The sequence below is a fragment of the Eptesicus fuscus genome, chromosome 5 (assembly GCF_027574615.1).
Source record: "Eptesicus fuscus isolate TK198812 chromosome 5, DD_ASM_mEF_20220401, whole genome shotgun sequence".
Taxonomy (NCBI): domain Eukaryota; kingdom Metazoa; phylum Chordata; class Mammalia; order Chiroptera; family Vespertilionidae; genus Eptesicus; species Eptesicus fuscus.
In genome coordinates, this window is record NC_072477.1 from 1,561,685 (window position 1) to 1,577,096 (window position 15,412).

Sequence of the window (15,412 nt, forward strand, 5' to 3'; positions counted from 1 at the left end):
GAGAGCCTTTGTGCCGGCGGGACAGGAAGGGGGTCCCAGCAGGGCTGTGTGGAGGGGCTTAGCCTCAGAGAAACGGGGGCAAAGGAAGGGCAGGACCTGCTGAAGTCACTGACCACGAGGCTGAGCCCCAGCGCAGTCCCAGCTCCCTCACCCCCACAAAGGCCAGCTGAGGACCAACACCCGGTGCTGGCACATCGGGCAGGAACTGGCCCTCACCCACCCCATCCAGGGGCCAGCAGAGGCCTACCTTCCTCTCGCAGAGGCTGCGGGCAGCTGGCTGGAGGCCCTGCTGAGGGAGGGGCAGGCCAGGTGGCTGAAGGCGCCTTGTGAGCCCCGCCCCGGCCACAGGTCGCGGTCCTCCCTGGGGCCAGGGCTCAGTGACCCTGCCCTGACTCAGACCCACCCACACAGGCAGGGAGCATTACCACGGGAGCCAGGGTCCCCTGCTCTCCCCACTCCCTGCGCCCCTCAGCACCCAGCAGGGGCAGGCGTGGCGGTGAGGACCGTGCCAGCTGGCAGAGGGGCCCAAGGTGCGGGCAGCTCCCAGATGCCAGGAGGGGGGTCAGACTTGAGGGTCTCCCCGGAGCCTAGAGGCAGATTCTGGGGGGTAGCTGGGGACTGGTCTCCTGGGAGGTTACTTGGGGCCCAGCCTGCTCAAATCAGAGCTGCAGCCAAGGTCCATGGGGCCCAGCCGGTCCCCCAGCCCTGCGGCCCTGCTCCTGCAGCTCCCCAAGCCATTCTGGACCTCCCTGAGGCACACGGCGGCCGGCCACTCCCCTGCTCTAAGCCCCACAGTGGCTCCCACCGCTCGGGCCACGCCCCAGCCCACAGCGCGGCAGCTGAAGCCCAGCATCGGGGAGACCTTCAGCCTCACCTGCAGCGCCCTCACCTGCACCCACAGCTCCGGCAAGTCCCGCCTCCCTGCCTCTGCGCCCTCTCTCGGCCTCCCCTTCTTTGGTCTCCAAATCTGACCTGGGTTCAGGACCCAGGGGTGCTGGTGCCCCGCTGCCGTCTGAGGGGCCCTTGGACTGTGCTGCACCACCTGTCGGCTCAGGGGCACTTGGGACTGTCCCCTCCTCCTGGCCTGAGAGCCTCTGAGCACCGGCCGCCTTCCCGTAACCCCGGAGCCAGCCTGGAGGAGGAGTGAACCCTCAGTGTCAGGTCGCCCCTGCCTGGCCCCCACTGGCCTCTGCGCCTCCCTAGGGCATCTCTCTGGCTCCCTGCCCCATTGCCCTGAGTGTCCAGAGGCCCAGCTCCTGTGTCTGGGGCGCAGCTTCAAGGCCCAGGAAACCCAGACCCAGCCTGAGCCCTGGCCCCACACTCCCCCGGTTAGGCCAGCGCAGCTGCAGAGCCAGCGGGAGGGGCGGCACTGCCACCCAGGAGACAGGGGCATTGGGAGCTCCCATCGGGTGCCACCCGACGGTGACCAAGAAGTGAGGTCTGGGCTTCCTCCCTTCCCTACCCCCCGCCTCGACGTCCACCCCTGTTCCCAGGCCTGCCCTCCCACCCTCCTCGTCTTCCCTCAGTGCCCATCCCACCCCCAGCCTCCCACCTGCCCTGGGCTGAGCCATCACCCCGCCCTTGAAAGCTCCACACCAGCCACTTCAAGCAGGTGACTGCTTGCACCCTGGGCCATACCCCAGGCGGCCGCGTCTCCCTCTCACCTCCCGCCTGCCATCCCCCATCACCTGGTCACAGGTCCTACTTCCTGGGCCCCGGATCCTTTCTCCTCAGAGCAGCTGGTGGAGAGAAGGGGGGTGGGGGATCCTGCCGAAACATAAACCTCCCTTGAAACCCTTCCTTGCAAGCTAAGCTAAGAGCCTTCTAAAAATAAGACAGGTGTGTTCTCACCATACTAATCCACATTTGTCTGTTAACGCCATAAGGCAAGAAAAAGAAATAAGAGGGAGAAATATTGGGAAGCACCTGATAAAACCGTCATTATTCATAGGAGATACGATCGTCTGCTTAGCAAAGAGCTTTCCCATCCCCCAGGAAAACCTGTGACTCCCCGTAGATAGCCACAAACACATCCTAGTAAGACCCTCGGGGCTGCTGTCACTCAGAGAAGCAGACTCCCCTTAGCTGGCGCTCAAGCCCCTCTGGCTTCCTCCCCCACTCACCACCTCTGAGGTTCAGAAGCACTCACCTCTCCCCCAATTTGCACGGCTGTGCCCTCTGCCAACAGGGACCTCCCCCAGCTGCCAGCTCCTTCAAGGCTCAGCACAAGGGACTCCTCCTCCAAGAAGCCTTCCTGGACCAGCTGCACCGCAGAGCGTGGTCAGCACCTCCCGCTCCGAGTCTGGTCTGGCCCTGGCATACCTTCTCCCGTCACTCAGGGACAATTACAGGGTCTGGGCATCTGCCCTCTGACCGGGACCCCCTCAGGGCCTGACCCGTTGGGCAGGCGCCCAAGGAAACAGATAAGCAATCTAAGGTGGGAGCGTAAGCCCGTGTGGGGCCCACACTTCTGTGCGTTGGCCTAAGTGTGTCCCCTCGTGTGCGCCTCTGACCTAGGACATATGTGCCTCAGGCGGCCTGCGAGTGCTCTCCCCGAGTCCGTGTCTGTACGTGCCTGCGTGCGTGTCTTTATGTCCCTGTCTGCCTGCCTGAGCGTGTCCACTGTGACTTAGCTGGCGCGCTGGCCTGGGCTCCGACTAGAGCAGAGGCCGTTGGCCCGGAAGGCCACTGGGAGGCCCGGAATGGTCCTCAGTCCCCGAGTCCCCGCCCACCGGCCACGGCACCCCTGTGACCCTCCTGCTCCACCTGCATGGGACGTACCTGCTGAGGACGGAGACACTGGGCCCTGACAGGAGTGGCCACCAGGAGAGGCCGCTGAGCGGGCCCTCGGAGCTGGCCAGCGGCGAGGCCTCTGCAGCAGCCAGAGCCAGTGACAACAGCTGGGACTTCCCAGCTGCAGCCAGCAACCAGCCACTGCCTTGCCCACCGGCCCCACCCCCAGCCCCACCCTCCCCCACCCCACGCTTTCACTTTCAGAAGCATTCCAGCCCCTGCCTTTCCAGCGCAATCTCCCCAACCTTTGAGTCCCGGCAGCCAGCCCGGGCGCAGGCTGAGGCTCAGGGACCAGGGGGCGGCTCCGGAGCAGTGGACGCCGCTGGGGCCAGCTCTCACTGCCAGCTCCTCCTGGTCAGCCCCGGGCCAGCGGGGGACCCCCGCCCACTGCCCCCTCCAGGACAGAGGTGCCAGCACCAGGCCTGCCTGCCAGACCCAGGCTCGCCCCAGGGGCCCTGCCTGAGAGCCAGGAGAGCAGAACCGTGGGCCTGGCTGGCGGGGGCAGAGGGGAGGGGGACGTGGGGGGGGGGACTCGGTGACAGCACTGGTGCGCTGGGAGCCACGCGCCAGCACAGAGGGTGCAGGAGCTGGAAGGGGAGGCCCTAGGGCTGAGGCGGCGGCTTCCTGGGCAGGGGTCCGCCTGGGAGCGGTGTGTGGGGGCAGGCCCAGGACTCCCCAGGCTCAGGCTGAAGAGCTTCGTGGGAGGGAGGGTCACTGAGACTTCCCAGAAGAGGCGGCCCCCCGCCCTGCCGCGGGGGATTCCGCCCGGAGCGGCCCCGGAAAAAACCTAGGGAAAATCCAGGCAGGACAGGTCCAGGCCTGTCCCACCTGGGCTGGAGCCACCAGGGAGGGGGACAGAGCGGGGCGCTGGGAGGACGGAGACAAGCCGTGGGCTGGTGTCCGGAGGCCCGCAAACACACACGGTGTCTCTCCCGGCGCTGGAGGCTGGAGGGCGGGGCCCAGGTGTGCGCAGGGCTGGTGTCTCCTGAGGCCTCGGCCCTCGGCTTGAAGGTGGCCGTCTTCTTCCCGTGTCCCCGCGTGGCCTTCCTTCTGTACGAGTCTGTGTCTCCTCCTCTGATAAGGACACCGGCCATGTTGGGTTCGGACCCACCCTGCGGGCCTCATTTTAACGTAAGCATGCCTAGGGACCCACTCCGCAAATGCAGGCGCCTTCGGAGTTACGGAGACTTGCGGGTCTCAGCATAAGAAATGTATGAGAGCCCTGATCGGTTTGGCTCAGTGGATAGAGCATCGGCCTGCAGACTGAGGGGCCCCAGGTTTGGTTCCGGTCAAGGGCATGTGCCTTGGTTTCGGGCACATCCCCAGTAGGGGGTGTGCAGGAGGCAGCTGATCGGTGTTTCTGACTCTCTATCCCTCTCCCTCCCTCTCTTTAAAAAATCAATAAAATATATTTTTTAAAAAAGAAAAGAAGTGTATGAGAGCGAAATCCAGCCCATACCCGACTGGAAGGCACCTGGGATGCTGCAGCGCCTCTGCCGTCTGCAGGTGGGCCACGCCGGGGGCTACATTGCCAGCACCTTCCCCGGAAGCCCTGGGTTTACCACTGGGGTTACGAGCCCCCTGAGCCCTGGGTGCCCCTCTGTGAAGTGGGGTCGTGAGAGTCCCAGCTCGAGCCCACGGGGCACCCCGCTGGCTGGGTGGGCCTTCCCCCTCGCTCCGGCTGCCTGCCCGCGGCCTCCCATGCCCTGCTCTCTAAGTCAGAGACGGACAGGTGGGAGCGGCAAGCACCATTCCAGAGACAGAGGCGACCTCCCAGGGCCGCCCCGTGGGGGGTCCTGCTGGGTGCCCTGTGGGCAGGTGACCTCTACCCATGCTGCACTGGGACTCTGACTCAGAGAAGCCCCGGACCCTGTTCACGGCCCACAGCTGGCGAGAGAGACCAGGAGGACGGGCATCCCCTGGGGACAGGCCCTGGGGGACCCTCCGTCTGACCCTCCTGCTCCCTCGCTCACAGGGCACATCCTGGGACCTCCACCCAACAGACAGGTCCCTGAGAAGCTGGTGGTGCCCAGGGCCTGGGGTCGCTCCTGCACTTCTCCCCAAGTCCCAGCTGCACCCCAACCTGCCCAAGAAAGAGGCCAGTTTTCAGCCAGAGGCTGCAATGCTTCTTCTATTCCATGTCCATGTTGCTTCCCCAGCATTCCGAGTGGAATTCCCCTGGAAAAGCCGCCTGCCTCAGGGGAGCCTCGGGCCAGGGCCGGTCGGGCAGGTCTGGCCGGTTGCTGGACGGCAGACGGAGGTCGGAGGTCGCAGTCCAGGCTGGGCTGCACCCTTGGGAGAGGCACTGCTGACTCTGAGCCCTTTCCTCCTCCATAAGGTAGGGCACCTGGGATCTAAGGGGTTCGCCTCCGGAGGACCTGGTCCCAGGTGGGGCAGGGCAGGGCAGGACCCTCAGCACCAGGTGCCTGTCTGACCCAGCGTTCCTGGGAGCCAGGCTCTCACCCCATGCGGAGGCCACCGCGGATCCCCCCGGCCCCGCTGCCGGCTCCGGGCGGAGGCGGACTGAGAGCGGGAGGCCGGGGCTCCATCCTCGGCCCTAACGGGCTGTGGACCTGGCTGAGCGTCCCTCTCTCCACGGTGTTTACCGCAAATACCCGTGGCCCATCGCGGAAGCCCATTGGGCGGTGACCGGGCCGGGGCGGGGCTTAGCCGTGGGCGGGGCGTCTTCTCGGGCACCGCCCCCGGCCTTTCCCAGAGGAGCGAGCGGCGTGGAGGGCGGGGACCCCGCTGGGGGAAGGTGCGGGTCTGGCGGCTGCGGGTTCCTGAGCTGTTCCCGGGAGCAGGTGACGGGTAGGGACGCTCTGCCCACCCCCACGGGGCTGCCTCCCTGGGTCTGCACCCCCCGTCCCAGCTCACCGGCACGGGGAGCCCCGGAGTGGCATTGTGGGCGCCGCCTCGCTTGGGGCTCAGGCGCACCTGGGGTTCCGAGCTCAGCTGTTTGTCCGCTGCGGGACCGTGGGAAAGTCACGTGCACATGGGCCGGGACGGGTGCGGATGAAATCTCTGCAAGTGGCGCCATCGCCCACCCGCCGTGCCACAGGGGGAACCTGGAACCCGCCCCCCCTCCCTCCGTGCCTTGCCCTGTGTTCCGAGTGTCAGCAAGTGCCAGCAGCACTTCCTGGGAAATGTCTACCCCCTTCCCCGCCTCCTGGGGGACCAGACCCCGGGGCTTGAAGGACAGCCCAACACCTCTCCCGCTGCAGACAGGGGAAGGGCCACGGAGTGCCTGGGCCTGTGTGTGGGGCCCAGGGGTCCCAAGACTAAACTTAAAGCAGACCCCCAGACCGCAGGCAAACTGGCACTTCCGCCTCCCACATCTCCTGCATGGGGGGGAGGGTGGCACACCTGGGGGGTGGCCCAGCAGTGATCAGGCTGCTGCCCACCAGGCCCGCCTGCCCCTGTCCTGGTGCAGTGGACAGAGCCAGGAGACAATGGCGCTGGGACCCTCGTCTCCCAGGTGGGCTGTGTGTCTAGCGGGCGGCGTCCCAGCCTCAGTGACCCCATTACAGCCTTGGACACCTCCCCTCACCCCTCAGTTACCTTAACTGTGAACTGGGGCCGTGTAGGATTTCACGAGATCCAGCCTGGAAGAGGGCCCCCCCCCATCCCACCCCCGTACCATTCCTGCGCCCTAGTGCCCAGGGTAAGAGGGATGAAAGCCGACGCCTGCCCTCAGGGTCCCGCCAGGGCTGCAGGCCCCCAGGAGGGGTGGCGCGGTGAGTGAGGGAGCTGGTCCTGCCTGGCCAGCCGGGGCTCCGAGCCGAAACCCTGGCCCGGGGGGCCAGCAGCAGAACCGAATTGTCCTCGGGCCCGAGGGTGCCACTCCTAGGAATGCCTTTATTTCTGCTTCAAACCACAGGATGTGGAGGGGTGATCCCGCCCCTGACCCTGGGCGGGAGAGGGCGGGGCTGTGGGCCTGGCCAGAGGGGGGAGGCCAGAGGAGGTGAGTGGAGGCGGAGCGAGGCGTGGCCCCGCGTTATTCCCGTTATTCCCGGGGCGAGGTCCTCCCAGCGGTCAGGGAGCAGTGGCGGCGTTGGCAGGGACAGCAGAGTCTGGCCCTGGCCTTGTCCTGTCCCTGGGCTGTGGGGCCTGGGCCTCGGAGCTGGCACGCTGACTGCCGGGGTGGCCTGGCGCGTCCCCGGGTGCTCCCGGCAGGCTCGGCGAGGGGGCTGCGAGACAAGAAGGCCCTGTTGGTGGGGCTGCGCCCCGGCAGGTTTGCACGGAAACGCGGGGGCTGCACCTGGGTGGGCTGGACACAAGTTCCCATGGGGGAAGGAGGGGTGCCGGTCACACCCCTGGGCAGGGAGGAAGGACGAGGTCAACCTCTGGGAGCAGGAGCACCCCCTGCCCTGACCCCCACCCCCAGAATAAGGGGCGGCAGATGGGTCCAGGGCAGACCTGGGGACGCCCCGGAACCCAAGTCCCACAGAAGGGGGTGTCCTGGTGCCGTTCTGAGTGGAACCTGACAGAAGGTGGGACGGTGTTGGGGGCGCGGGTGGGTTATGGCGTGGACAGGCCCCTACCAGGCCCGAGCTTCAGGGGGCTGCTGTGTGGGTGTGGGGGGTGACATGTGGGGAGGGGGGAGGGCAGGCAGGGTGCTAAGCAACCCCAGCCGAGACCAATTTCATCTCCAAACCACGCAACAGACCTCCCCCGCCCCCGCCCCTGCACGTGCCCTCCACAGAGGCCCCCCGCCCAGCCCCCTGGCTCTCCTGTGCCTCCGCTGGCTCCTGGCTGACCCTCCTGCCCTCACTGCTCCTCCAGCAAGCTCCCCAGCCTCGGCCCTCAGCCTTGAACCAGCACCTGTGGGCCCCTTGCCCCTCACCCCACCTGGTGGGCACCTGGGCTGGGCCTGCTCGGCACCCGTACCCTCACCTCTTCCAGGCCCCAGTGGACAGCGCAAGAGGCAGGAAGGGAGAGAGGAGGAGGGAGGAGGAGGGACTGGAGGCTGAGGGGTGAGACCCTGCAATCATGCAATCAACAAGTGCTCCCTGCTCACCACCCTGTGCCGGACCCGGGCCCAGCAGTGGATGAAGGGACTTGTGAGCAGGTGACAGTGGCGGGGGGCGGGGGGGGGGTCAGGTAGCGGGGAGGAGGCGTGCAAGGCCAGGCAGTGCCTAGGCACCAGGCAGAGGCTTACAGGGCGGGCTGCTGGGCGGGCGAGCAGGTGGAGAGTGGAGGGCCTGCAAGCGGGGCGGGTGGGGAGGAGACCTGCTCTGACTCTCTTTGGGGGCACAGGCAGCCTTCACTCACCAGCAGCAGCCTGGCTCTGCGGGGAACCCCTCTGCACGCCCTCCGGGGGCCACCGCAGCTCCCCACTCTCCACAGCACCCACCTCGGTGGGCTCCACCACGATAGAGGGCAGCCGCGGGCCCAGCCGAGGGCCCTTCTCCCTGGCACCCGCCGCAGCCTGCGGGAGGTGGGCAGGGGTCAGGGCAGTGCGGGCCCTGGGCTCCCCACTCCCTCCCACTCCTGTGCTGGGACCCTCGCACACACAGCTTTGAGAGGGTCCCAGCCCCTCCTCCACCCACCCCTGGGGCTGGGGCACTTGGCACTGTGGGTCACAGCCCCCCTCCCGCGCCCCACCCCGGGACCCACAGGGCCCGCTTGGGCTGACCCCTGAGGCCCATTCCGCAGACAGGAGCCCGAGGCTGGCGAGGCCCCATCAGATCACCCGGGGGCTGCACTCCCACCACCACCTACCCTGCCCCGCCCCTGCGGGGTCTCCCCTGCTGGTCCTCGGCCTCCTCCCTGCTCAGAGGAGCTGGGAAGCGGTTGCCGTGGCGACCTGAGCAGCTCCCTCCAGGCTCATTGTTCAGTGCCCACCAGAGTGTGCGGGGCGCCTCCCACGCCCTCCCGTGCCCTTGGCATCTCCGCCTCCCATTCGAGGCCTTGGAGGTAGAGGCTCAGCGCCAGTCCACTGCGCGGCCCGCCCCGCCCCGCCCCGCCGGCCTGCGGGCCCCTCCATGCCCCTGCCCAGGCTGGTCCCTCCTGGAGGCCCCTCACCCGGCAGGGTAGCAGGTGGTGCGCGGTCCGCCTTCCCCAACCACGAGAGCCATGAGGAAGGCGGGCACACACCCTGCCCTGGCACCACCTGCCCTGCGCTCAGATGCCCACTCCCGGCTCCCGCCCGGCTCTCTTGGTTTGCACCAAGTCCCAGGGGACCCTGAAGTGTGAGAACAGGTCCCTGGGCTGGAGGGCTGTGGTCGGAGGAGCAGCAGAGCAGGGACACAGCCAACCCCAAGGCCGGATGGACAGCGCGGGGTCTTCCTGCTGGCGCTGCAGTCCCGGCTGTGGCCCTCGGCCCTCCAGCCTGCCTTCCTCCGCCTGCCTCCTCTGGGAGGAGGAGGGCACAGGGTGTCACTCTGCCCCTCGGGTGAGGGAGGCCCAGGCAGAGAGCAGGGAGGGAGCTGGGTCTGGCGCCCCTGCCCTGCCGCCCGCACAGCGCCGGGAAGGAGAGCGCGGGGCCTTGTGGGGGGAGCATGGGCACTGCCCCCCCCAACCCAGAGCCGAGGGCAGGGCCCTGGCAGAGAACTGCCTGAGACCAAGCCCTGCAGCCCGCGGGTGTGAGCTGAGCCAGGGCAGCTCAGCCTCCCATCGCTTTCTCCACCAGACTTTCCCCCACTGCAGGTGGGGAAACTGAGGCAGGCCCCAAGCTATGGGCGGGGCCTTAAGTCTGGCTCCCTCCTGTCCCTCCAGGCTGAGGCCTGCCCCCGCCCCCAGGGCCCCAGATCCATACCTTTCCAGCTCGGCCTCCAGCCCCTTCTGCTGGGCTGGGCTCGGGCACGCTGGGCGGGGGGTCACTCATGCTGCGGGGCGGAGAGGACAGCGAGCAGACAGACGTGAGGACAGGCCTGCGGTGGCCAGAGGCTGGGTGCCCCTCCCCCGGAGGCCTCGCGCTACTCCAGCACGGCCACCCCAGCCCGGCCCGGCGCCCCCCCCTCCCCCCCCCCGCTGGGCGGGCACCACGCTGAGTGCCCAGGGCTCTGAGGGCGGCAGGAGGGCTGAGGCTGCTGCAGCCTGAAGACCTGAGAAGGCTTCCTGAAAGAGGGTCAGCTGACCTGAGGGGGGATGAGCGGGAGGGAGCCAGGCCAGCAGGGAGGTGGGGGGCGGGGGAGGGGAGGAAAGTGGAGGTGGGGAGGGTGGGGTCCAAATTAGCTTCTGAGACTGCAGGCTGGGAGCAGCAGGGCCCAGGTTCACGTCAGCCAGAGGCAGAGGCTCAGACTCTCCGCCTGCACTAAGCCAGAGGGAGAAATGGGATGGGCCCTGGCCAGCGTGCTCAGTGGTTAGAGCATCGGCCCACGCACCCAAGCGTCATGGGTTCCATTCCTGGTCAAGGGCACATACCTGGGTCGGGAGTCTGCCGTCGATGCAGTCGATGTGTCTCTCTCACATTGAAGTTTCTCTCTCTCTCTCCTCCTCCTCCCCCTTTCCACTCTCTAAAAAATCAATGGGGAAAAATATCCTCGGGTGAGAATTAAAAAAACAAGGAAAAAAAGAGCTGGGGGTGGGTCTGGCAGGCAGAGCCTCCCTTTGGCGCTGCTTGGGAGGCAGCCAGGGACCTGGGCAAGGGCAGGAGCGGGGGCTGGGCAGAGGGTGAGCGGTGATCGCAGGGGGACATGCCCGCAGGCCCAGTTGGCTGTGGGGAGGGGTCCTGTGGGTGCCAGAGAAAGAGGAGGCTGCTATTCTGGGACGTGAGGTTCCTTTCAGCCAACACCCAGCTCAGGTTGGCTCGGCCCTGGCCCCCCTGAGCGGCTGGGAGGTGGGAGAGGCCAGGCTGCCACTGCCCTGGGGTGCCCTGGGGTGCCCTGGGGTGCCCTGGGGCGGTGGGCCGCCGGCCACACCCACCGGCCTCCTCCTCCCAGGGCAGGCCAAAGGCCCACCCCGCCCTGCTCCCAGGTCTGACCTTCCCCAGGAGCCCGCCCTGGGGGTCTCATCCCGGAGCCCAGGGCCTGGCAGCCTGGGAGACAGAGGAGAGGCAGGGGGACCGCGCAGACAGCAGCGATGGGCCAGCGGGAAAGAGACCCCGAGAGACAGACACAGACCCAGAAAGGCCTCCTCCGGGCGGAGAGGGGCTGAGACACAGGTGAGCGCTGTCACCCGAGGGCCAGTGCCCTGCCCAGGGCTGCCTCCCGCGCCGCCAGGGTCCGGTGCCCGCGGGGCACGGAGCATCCAAGGCTCCCAGCACCCCCCCTGCTGCCGGCTCCCAGGTGTGTGAGGCCAGTTTCGGGGTGCGCAGCCCCCAGGGCACTGCTCTCGCCCGGAGCCTGGCGTCCGTCAGCCAAGGGCTCACGGTGGTCCCCACGCCCTCCTCTTCCCCGGGATCCCCGACTCAAACCCCCACCCACCCGCTTCCCCTTCCCCACTCGCGCCGCGCCTGGCCGCCGGGCGCCCCGGGCATGGGCCGGGCACGGGCGGGAGGAGGCGCCCTGCTCCGCACACTCACCGCCGGATCCGCGCCCGGGTCGCCCGCTCTGCTCGGCGCTGCCGCCCCGCGCGGCTCGCCCTCCCCGCTGCCCCCGCCCCGCCCCGCTCCCCGCCCCGCTCCCCGCCCCGCTCCCCGCCCCCGCGCCGCGGGCCCGCCCCTCATTCACACCCACGCCCCGCTGTTTCCGTCCTGGGGCTCCGCTCCCAGGTAGGACCCGGCGTCTGGGCGTCTGGCCTTATCCTCCCTTTGACAAGACCGGTCCCCACAACCTGACCCCCCTCACTGGAGATCCCAAGCGCCAAGTGTGGGGTTCAGGAATTCAGGGCACAGACTTGGGTGGGGCCGGACACGGAGAAAAAGGCCACCTTCCCAACGGAAGGAGGGGAGAGGACAAGGGAGAGTGGACGGGGAAGTGGAGGGCCAAGGGGTGTGTGTGTGTGTGTGTGTGTGTGCGCGCGTAGGGTTATCCACACTCCCTCTTGTCTTCATCTCCATCCCATTCCCAAAAAGGAGCAAACAGCCCGGGACATGGGTCCCACTCAGCTGGATGGATGTCAGCCCTGACACCTGAGGCCAAGGCGCACCTTCTGATCTGCCCAATCCCCACCCTCCCACCTCCCAGCATCCGACGTCCAACTTCCATTCAGCACCCACAATCCCTCATTCAGCATCCACTCCTCCAACCACTGTCATCTACCATGTGCCATCCAACATTCACCCACCACCCGCCAGGCAGCAGCCACCATCCACCATCCATTAACCATCCAACAGTCACCATCCACTCTCCACCCACCACCCACCCATCATGCACCCATCCATTACCACCCACCACTTACCAAGCATTAGCACATTATGAAAATACCCATCAGTCCAACATTCATTCACCGTCCATCCATCCATCCACCCATCCATCCACCACCTATCCATCCATCATTCACTATATAACAACTTTCCATCAATATGTAACACCTATCTACCCACCTTCCATTCATTTATACATTCACCACATATCTGGCTGCCAATGCCAATCTACCATCTATCTGCTGTTCATTTATCCGGATTCACCCACCACCCATCCACGAGCCTCCATCCATTCAATAAGCCACAATTCATCCATCTACATTCACTCACCACCAGTCATTCATAATCCCTCATCCATTCATATTTTTATGAACTACAATCCACCAACTACCTCCCTACCAACCACCTACCACCCAACCATCTCTTACTCCTATTTATCCATTCATTGTCCATCTCACAGAATCTTCTATCTATCCATCCATCTATCTATCTATCTATCTATCTACTACCCAGCTATAGATAGATAGAAGGTTCCTAGGTGGCTGGGTAATGGAATTCCCAGCTACGGAATTCCCTATTCATCCAAAACCCGTTCAAGTATCATCTACCACCCATCCATAGTCATTTATTCTAGAAGATTGATGGAGCGCCTTCTATGTGCCAGGCATTATTCCAGGTGCTCAGGATAGAATACAGAGATAGCAGTGAGCATTCACCCACCATAACACTCCACCCACCATCCATCTATTCATTATTTGTGCATTATCCCCATCCATTATTCACTATTCATTCAATATCCATCTTCATTCACTATCCATTCACCATCCACTTGCCATAATCTTCCTCCATTTACCAGTATATACTAAACCATCCATTTGCCACATACCACTCACCACTTACCATCCATCCATCTCTCCACCGTCTCCACCACTCGCCTTTCATGAATCCCTTTTCCAAGATATTGCCACGTATCAGCCATCATCCATTAATCACCTAATCATCATCTATTCATCCAGAACCCATTATCTATTCCCTATTCACCTTCCATCTCCACATCCACAGTACACAATCCATTACCCAGCCACCTAGGAACCATCCATTTATTTGCCATCTATTCCCCCATTCATGCACTATCCAGCCACCATATACTTGTCCACCATTCATTATCCATCCATCAATTGTGTATACATCACATTTATCTCCCATCTACTTATCCATTCTCTATGGATAGATCCATCACCATCATCCACTTCCTATCTATCCACCATCCATCCATACTTCTATGGTTCAGCCGCCAGTCACCACCTGTTACCTGCAATTAATCCACTATAGGTTCTTTCAGTATCCATCGGAGCCCGTCTCTCCGTCTGTTTCTGCGAGTCGCTGCGCCCCCTTTCTCCCCCCAGGGCGGGGCGGAGCGGGGGTTCCGGGGTGCACGAGCCAGAGGAGGCCCCGGTGACCCTCCTTCCCTGCTGAGCGCCGCCGCCACCTGCAGCTGCCGCCCCCGCACAGCCGGGGAAACTGAGGCTCAGAGAGAGGGGTGGGTCTGAGAATCGGAGGCGAAGCTGCAGGGATCCATCAATTCATCAATTTTGTGTCCATATCCCTCTACCCTCTATCCAATCTACAATCTTAGCCAACTACCATCACATAGCTGCATTCACCACCCACCACTCCCATCTGCCCACAACCTAGCACCTCCATCTATCGTGCTCCCAGAACCTATACAACCATTATCTACTCACCCCCACATTCTACCTTGCATCATTCATCTGTTTATTCACCTCCCCTTACAGCCCTTCATCCCCACCAACCATCCACCTACCTAGTAACCACCTGTCCATCAACCTGACATGCATTCTTCTATTATCCTTGTATTTTGTTCTTATGCTATCCATACACATAAACATCAGTGAACCACTCTCACTTCCATCTCTCCACCACCCATCTTCATCACTCACCCATCCATCCATCCATCCATCCATCCATCTTCTTACCATTCTTTTGCGATTCATTCATAAACTAAACATGTACTTATTGATAAATGTAATATTAAACATTTATTACTAGTTCCAGTGCTGGGTTCTGGGATCATCAAGAGGAAAAGATCCCATCCAAATTCATGGTCTGATGAATTCAGGGTATGATGGTCCACAGAGGGAATAGATCAGATAGAGACACATCATTGTAAACATGTGTATTGTGTCAAAATCCCGGTGCCTCCATCTTCTGGCCACGGGATGCTGGAGCTCTTTGCACAAGTTCGTCATGAGGAGCCTGGGGGGGCGAGGGGGGGGTGTCACAGTGGAATCAGGCGAGGCCTGATCTGGGCACAGTGTCTGCGGCGAGGGAGACCTGATGATGTGGGTGTAAAGAGAGGCGACCTGGCCAGGCCAGCGTGGCTCAGGGTTGGGCATCCACCTAGGAACCAGGAGGTCACAGTTTGATTCCTGGTCAGGGCACATGCCTGGGTTGCAGGCTTGATGCCCAGTAGGGGGCGTGCAGGAGGCAGCTGATCAATGATTCTCTCATCATTGATGTTCCTCTCTCTTCCTCTCTGAAATCAATACAAAAACATTTTTTTTAAAAGAGAGAGGTGAGAGTGGAAAACAGGCTGGCACATGCATGGTAGGACTGCCTGACTGAGGATGGGGTCTGAGTACACAGGGCGCTCTGGGAGGCAAGTCCCCAGTCAGCTGACTTCTCAGGAGACCCCCACTCACGTACATACCCTTGTCCACTCGAAGCCCCTGCACCTTATGGCCACAAAGCTGGAGTGGTCATGGCTGCTCCACACCCAGACACACAGGTGTCCGGGAAGTGTGTGCTGCATGCTCCCCCTTCCACCCCTCAACCCCCACAAGGCCACCCCACTCCTTCCCACGTGGGCAGAATTGCTCCCCGTACCTGTTAATGAGGGTGCTAGCTGTCACCTAAGGTGTTGGATGTCATCCAAGGTGTCAGCTGATGGGTGTCACAGCTCCTGGGGGTGGCTCCTAACAGGGCTCAAGGCCCTTGTGGAGTAAAGCTCTGACCAAGAGCAGAAAACTGGGGACAGGAAGTCTCTTTACAGCTGGGCCTGGAGGCCCTTATCTGAGCCTGCACAGTCAGCTCTGAGTCCCATCTCTGCCTCCAGCCTTCCATTCTGTTTCTCCTCCCCCCTCCTTCCCTTCTCTCAGCCACCCCACCCCTACCCCCCGCCCCGCCCCACCTTTCCACAGGAAACCGGCAGATCTGGAGGCAAGCTTGTCCTGGCCACGCCCAGCCTTTGCTCTGAGTCCTTAGGAGCCCCGCCCCTCTCTGAGCCCCTTGTCCCTGCCAATCCAGTAGAAGGATGGACTGGACTAAATGAAGACTGAAGAGCAGTCA

The 15,412-nt window shown here is 63.7% G+C and overlaps 1 protein-coding gene across 1 annotated transcript; it reads right to left on the minus strand.

Moving 5' to 3' along the window:
* Positions 1-6,638: 6,638 nt before the first annotated feature.
* LBHD2 (LBH domain containing 2) lies at positions 6,639-11,292 on the minus strand. Its single transcript, XM_054715430.1, has 5 exons — positions 11,261-11,292; positions 10,162-10,253; positions 9,554-9,623; positions 8,068-8,224; positions 6,639-6,983 (listed from the first exon to the last, which is right to left on the minus strand). Exons 3-5 carry the CDS (start codon positions 9,620-9,622, stop codon positions 6,829-6,831), a joined length of 381 nt encoding a protein of 126 aa, XP_054571405.1. The 5' UTR covers position 9,623; positions 10,162-10,253; positions 11,261-11,292; the 3' UTR covers positions 6,639-6,828.
* Positions 11,293-15,412: the final 4,120 nt, after the last annotated feature.

What these genes read in the sequence shown, in the direction of transcription:
- LBHD2 (XM_054715430.1), bottom strand. Translation starts at nt 9,622, where the DNA reads ATGAGTGACCCCCCGCCCAGCGTGCCCGAGCCCAGCCCAGCAGAAGGG. An exon ending in CTGGAGGCCGAGCTGGAAAG is followed by an intron (nt 8,225 to 9,553) that starts GTATGGATCTGG and finishes CACCTCCCGCAG; the next exon opens with GCTGCGGCGGGTGCCAGGGA. An exon ending in GCAGAGCCAGGCTGCTGCTG is followed by an intron (nt 6,984 to 8,067) that starts GTGAGTGAAGGC and finishes CTTGTCTCGCAG; the next exon opens with CCCCCTCGCCGAGCCTGCCG.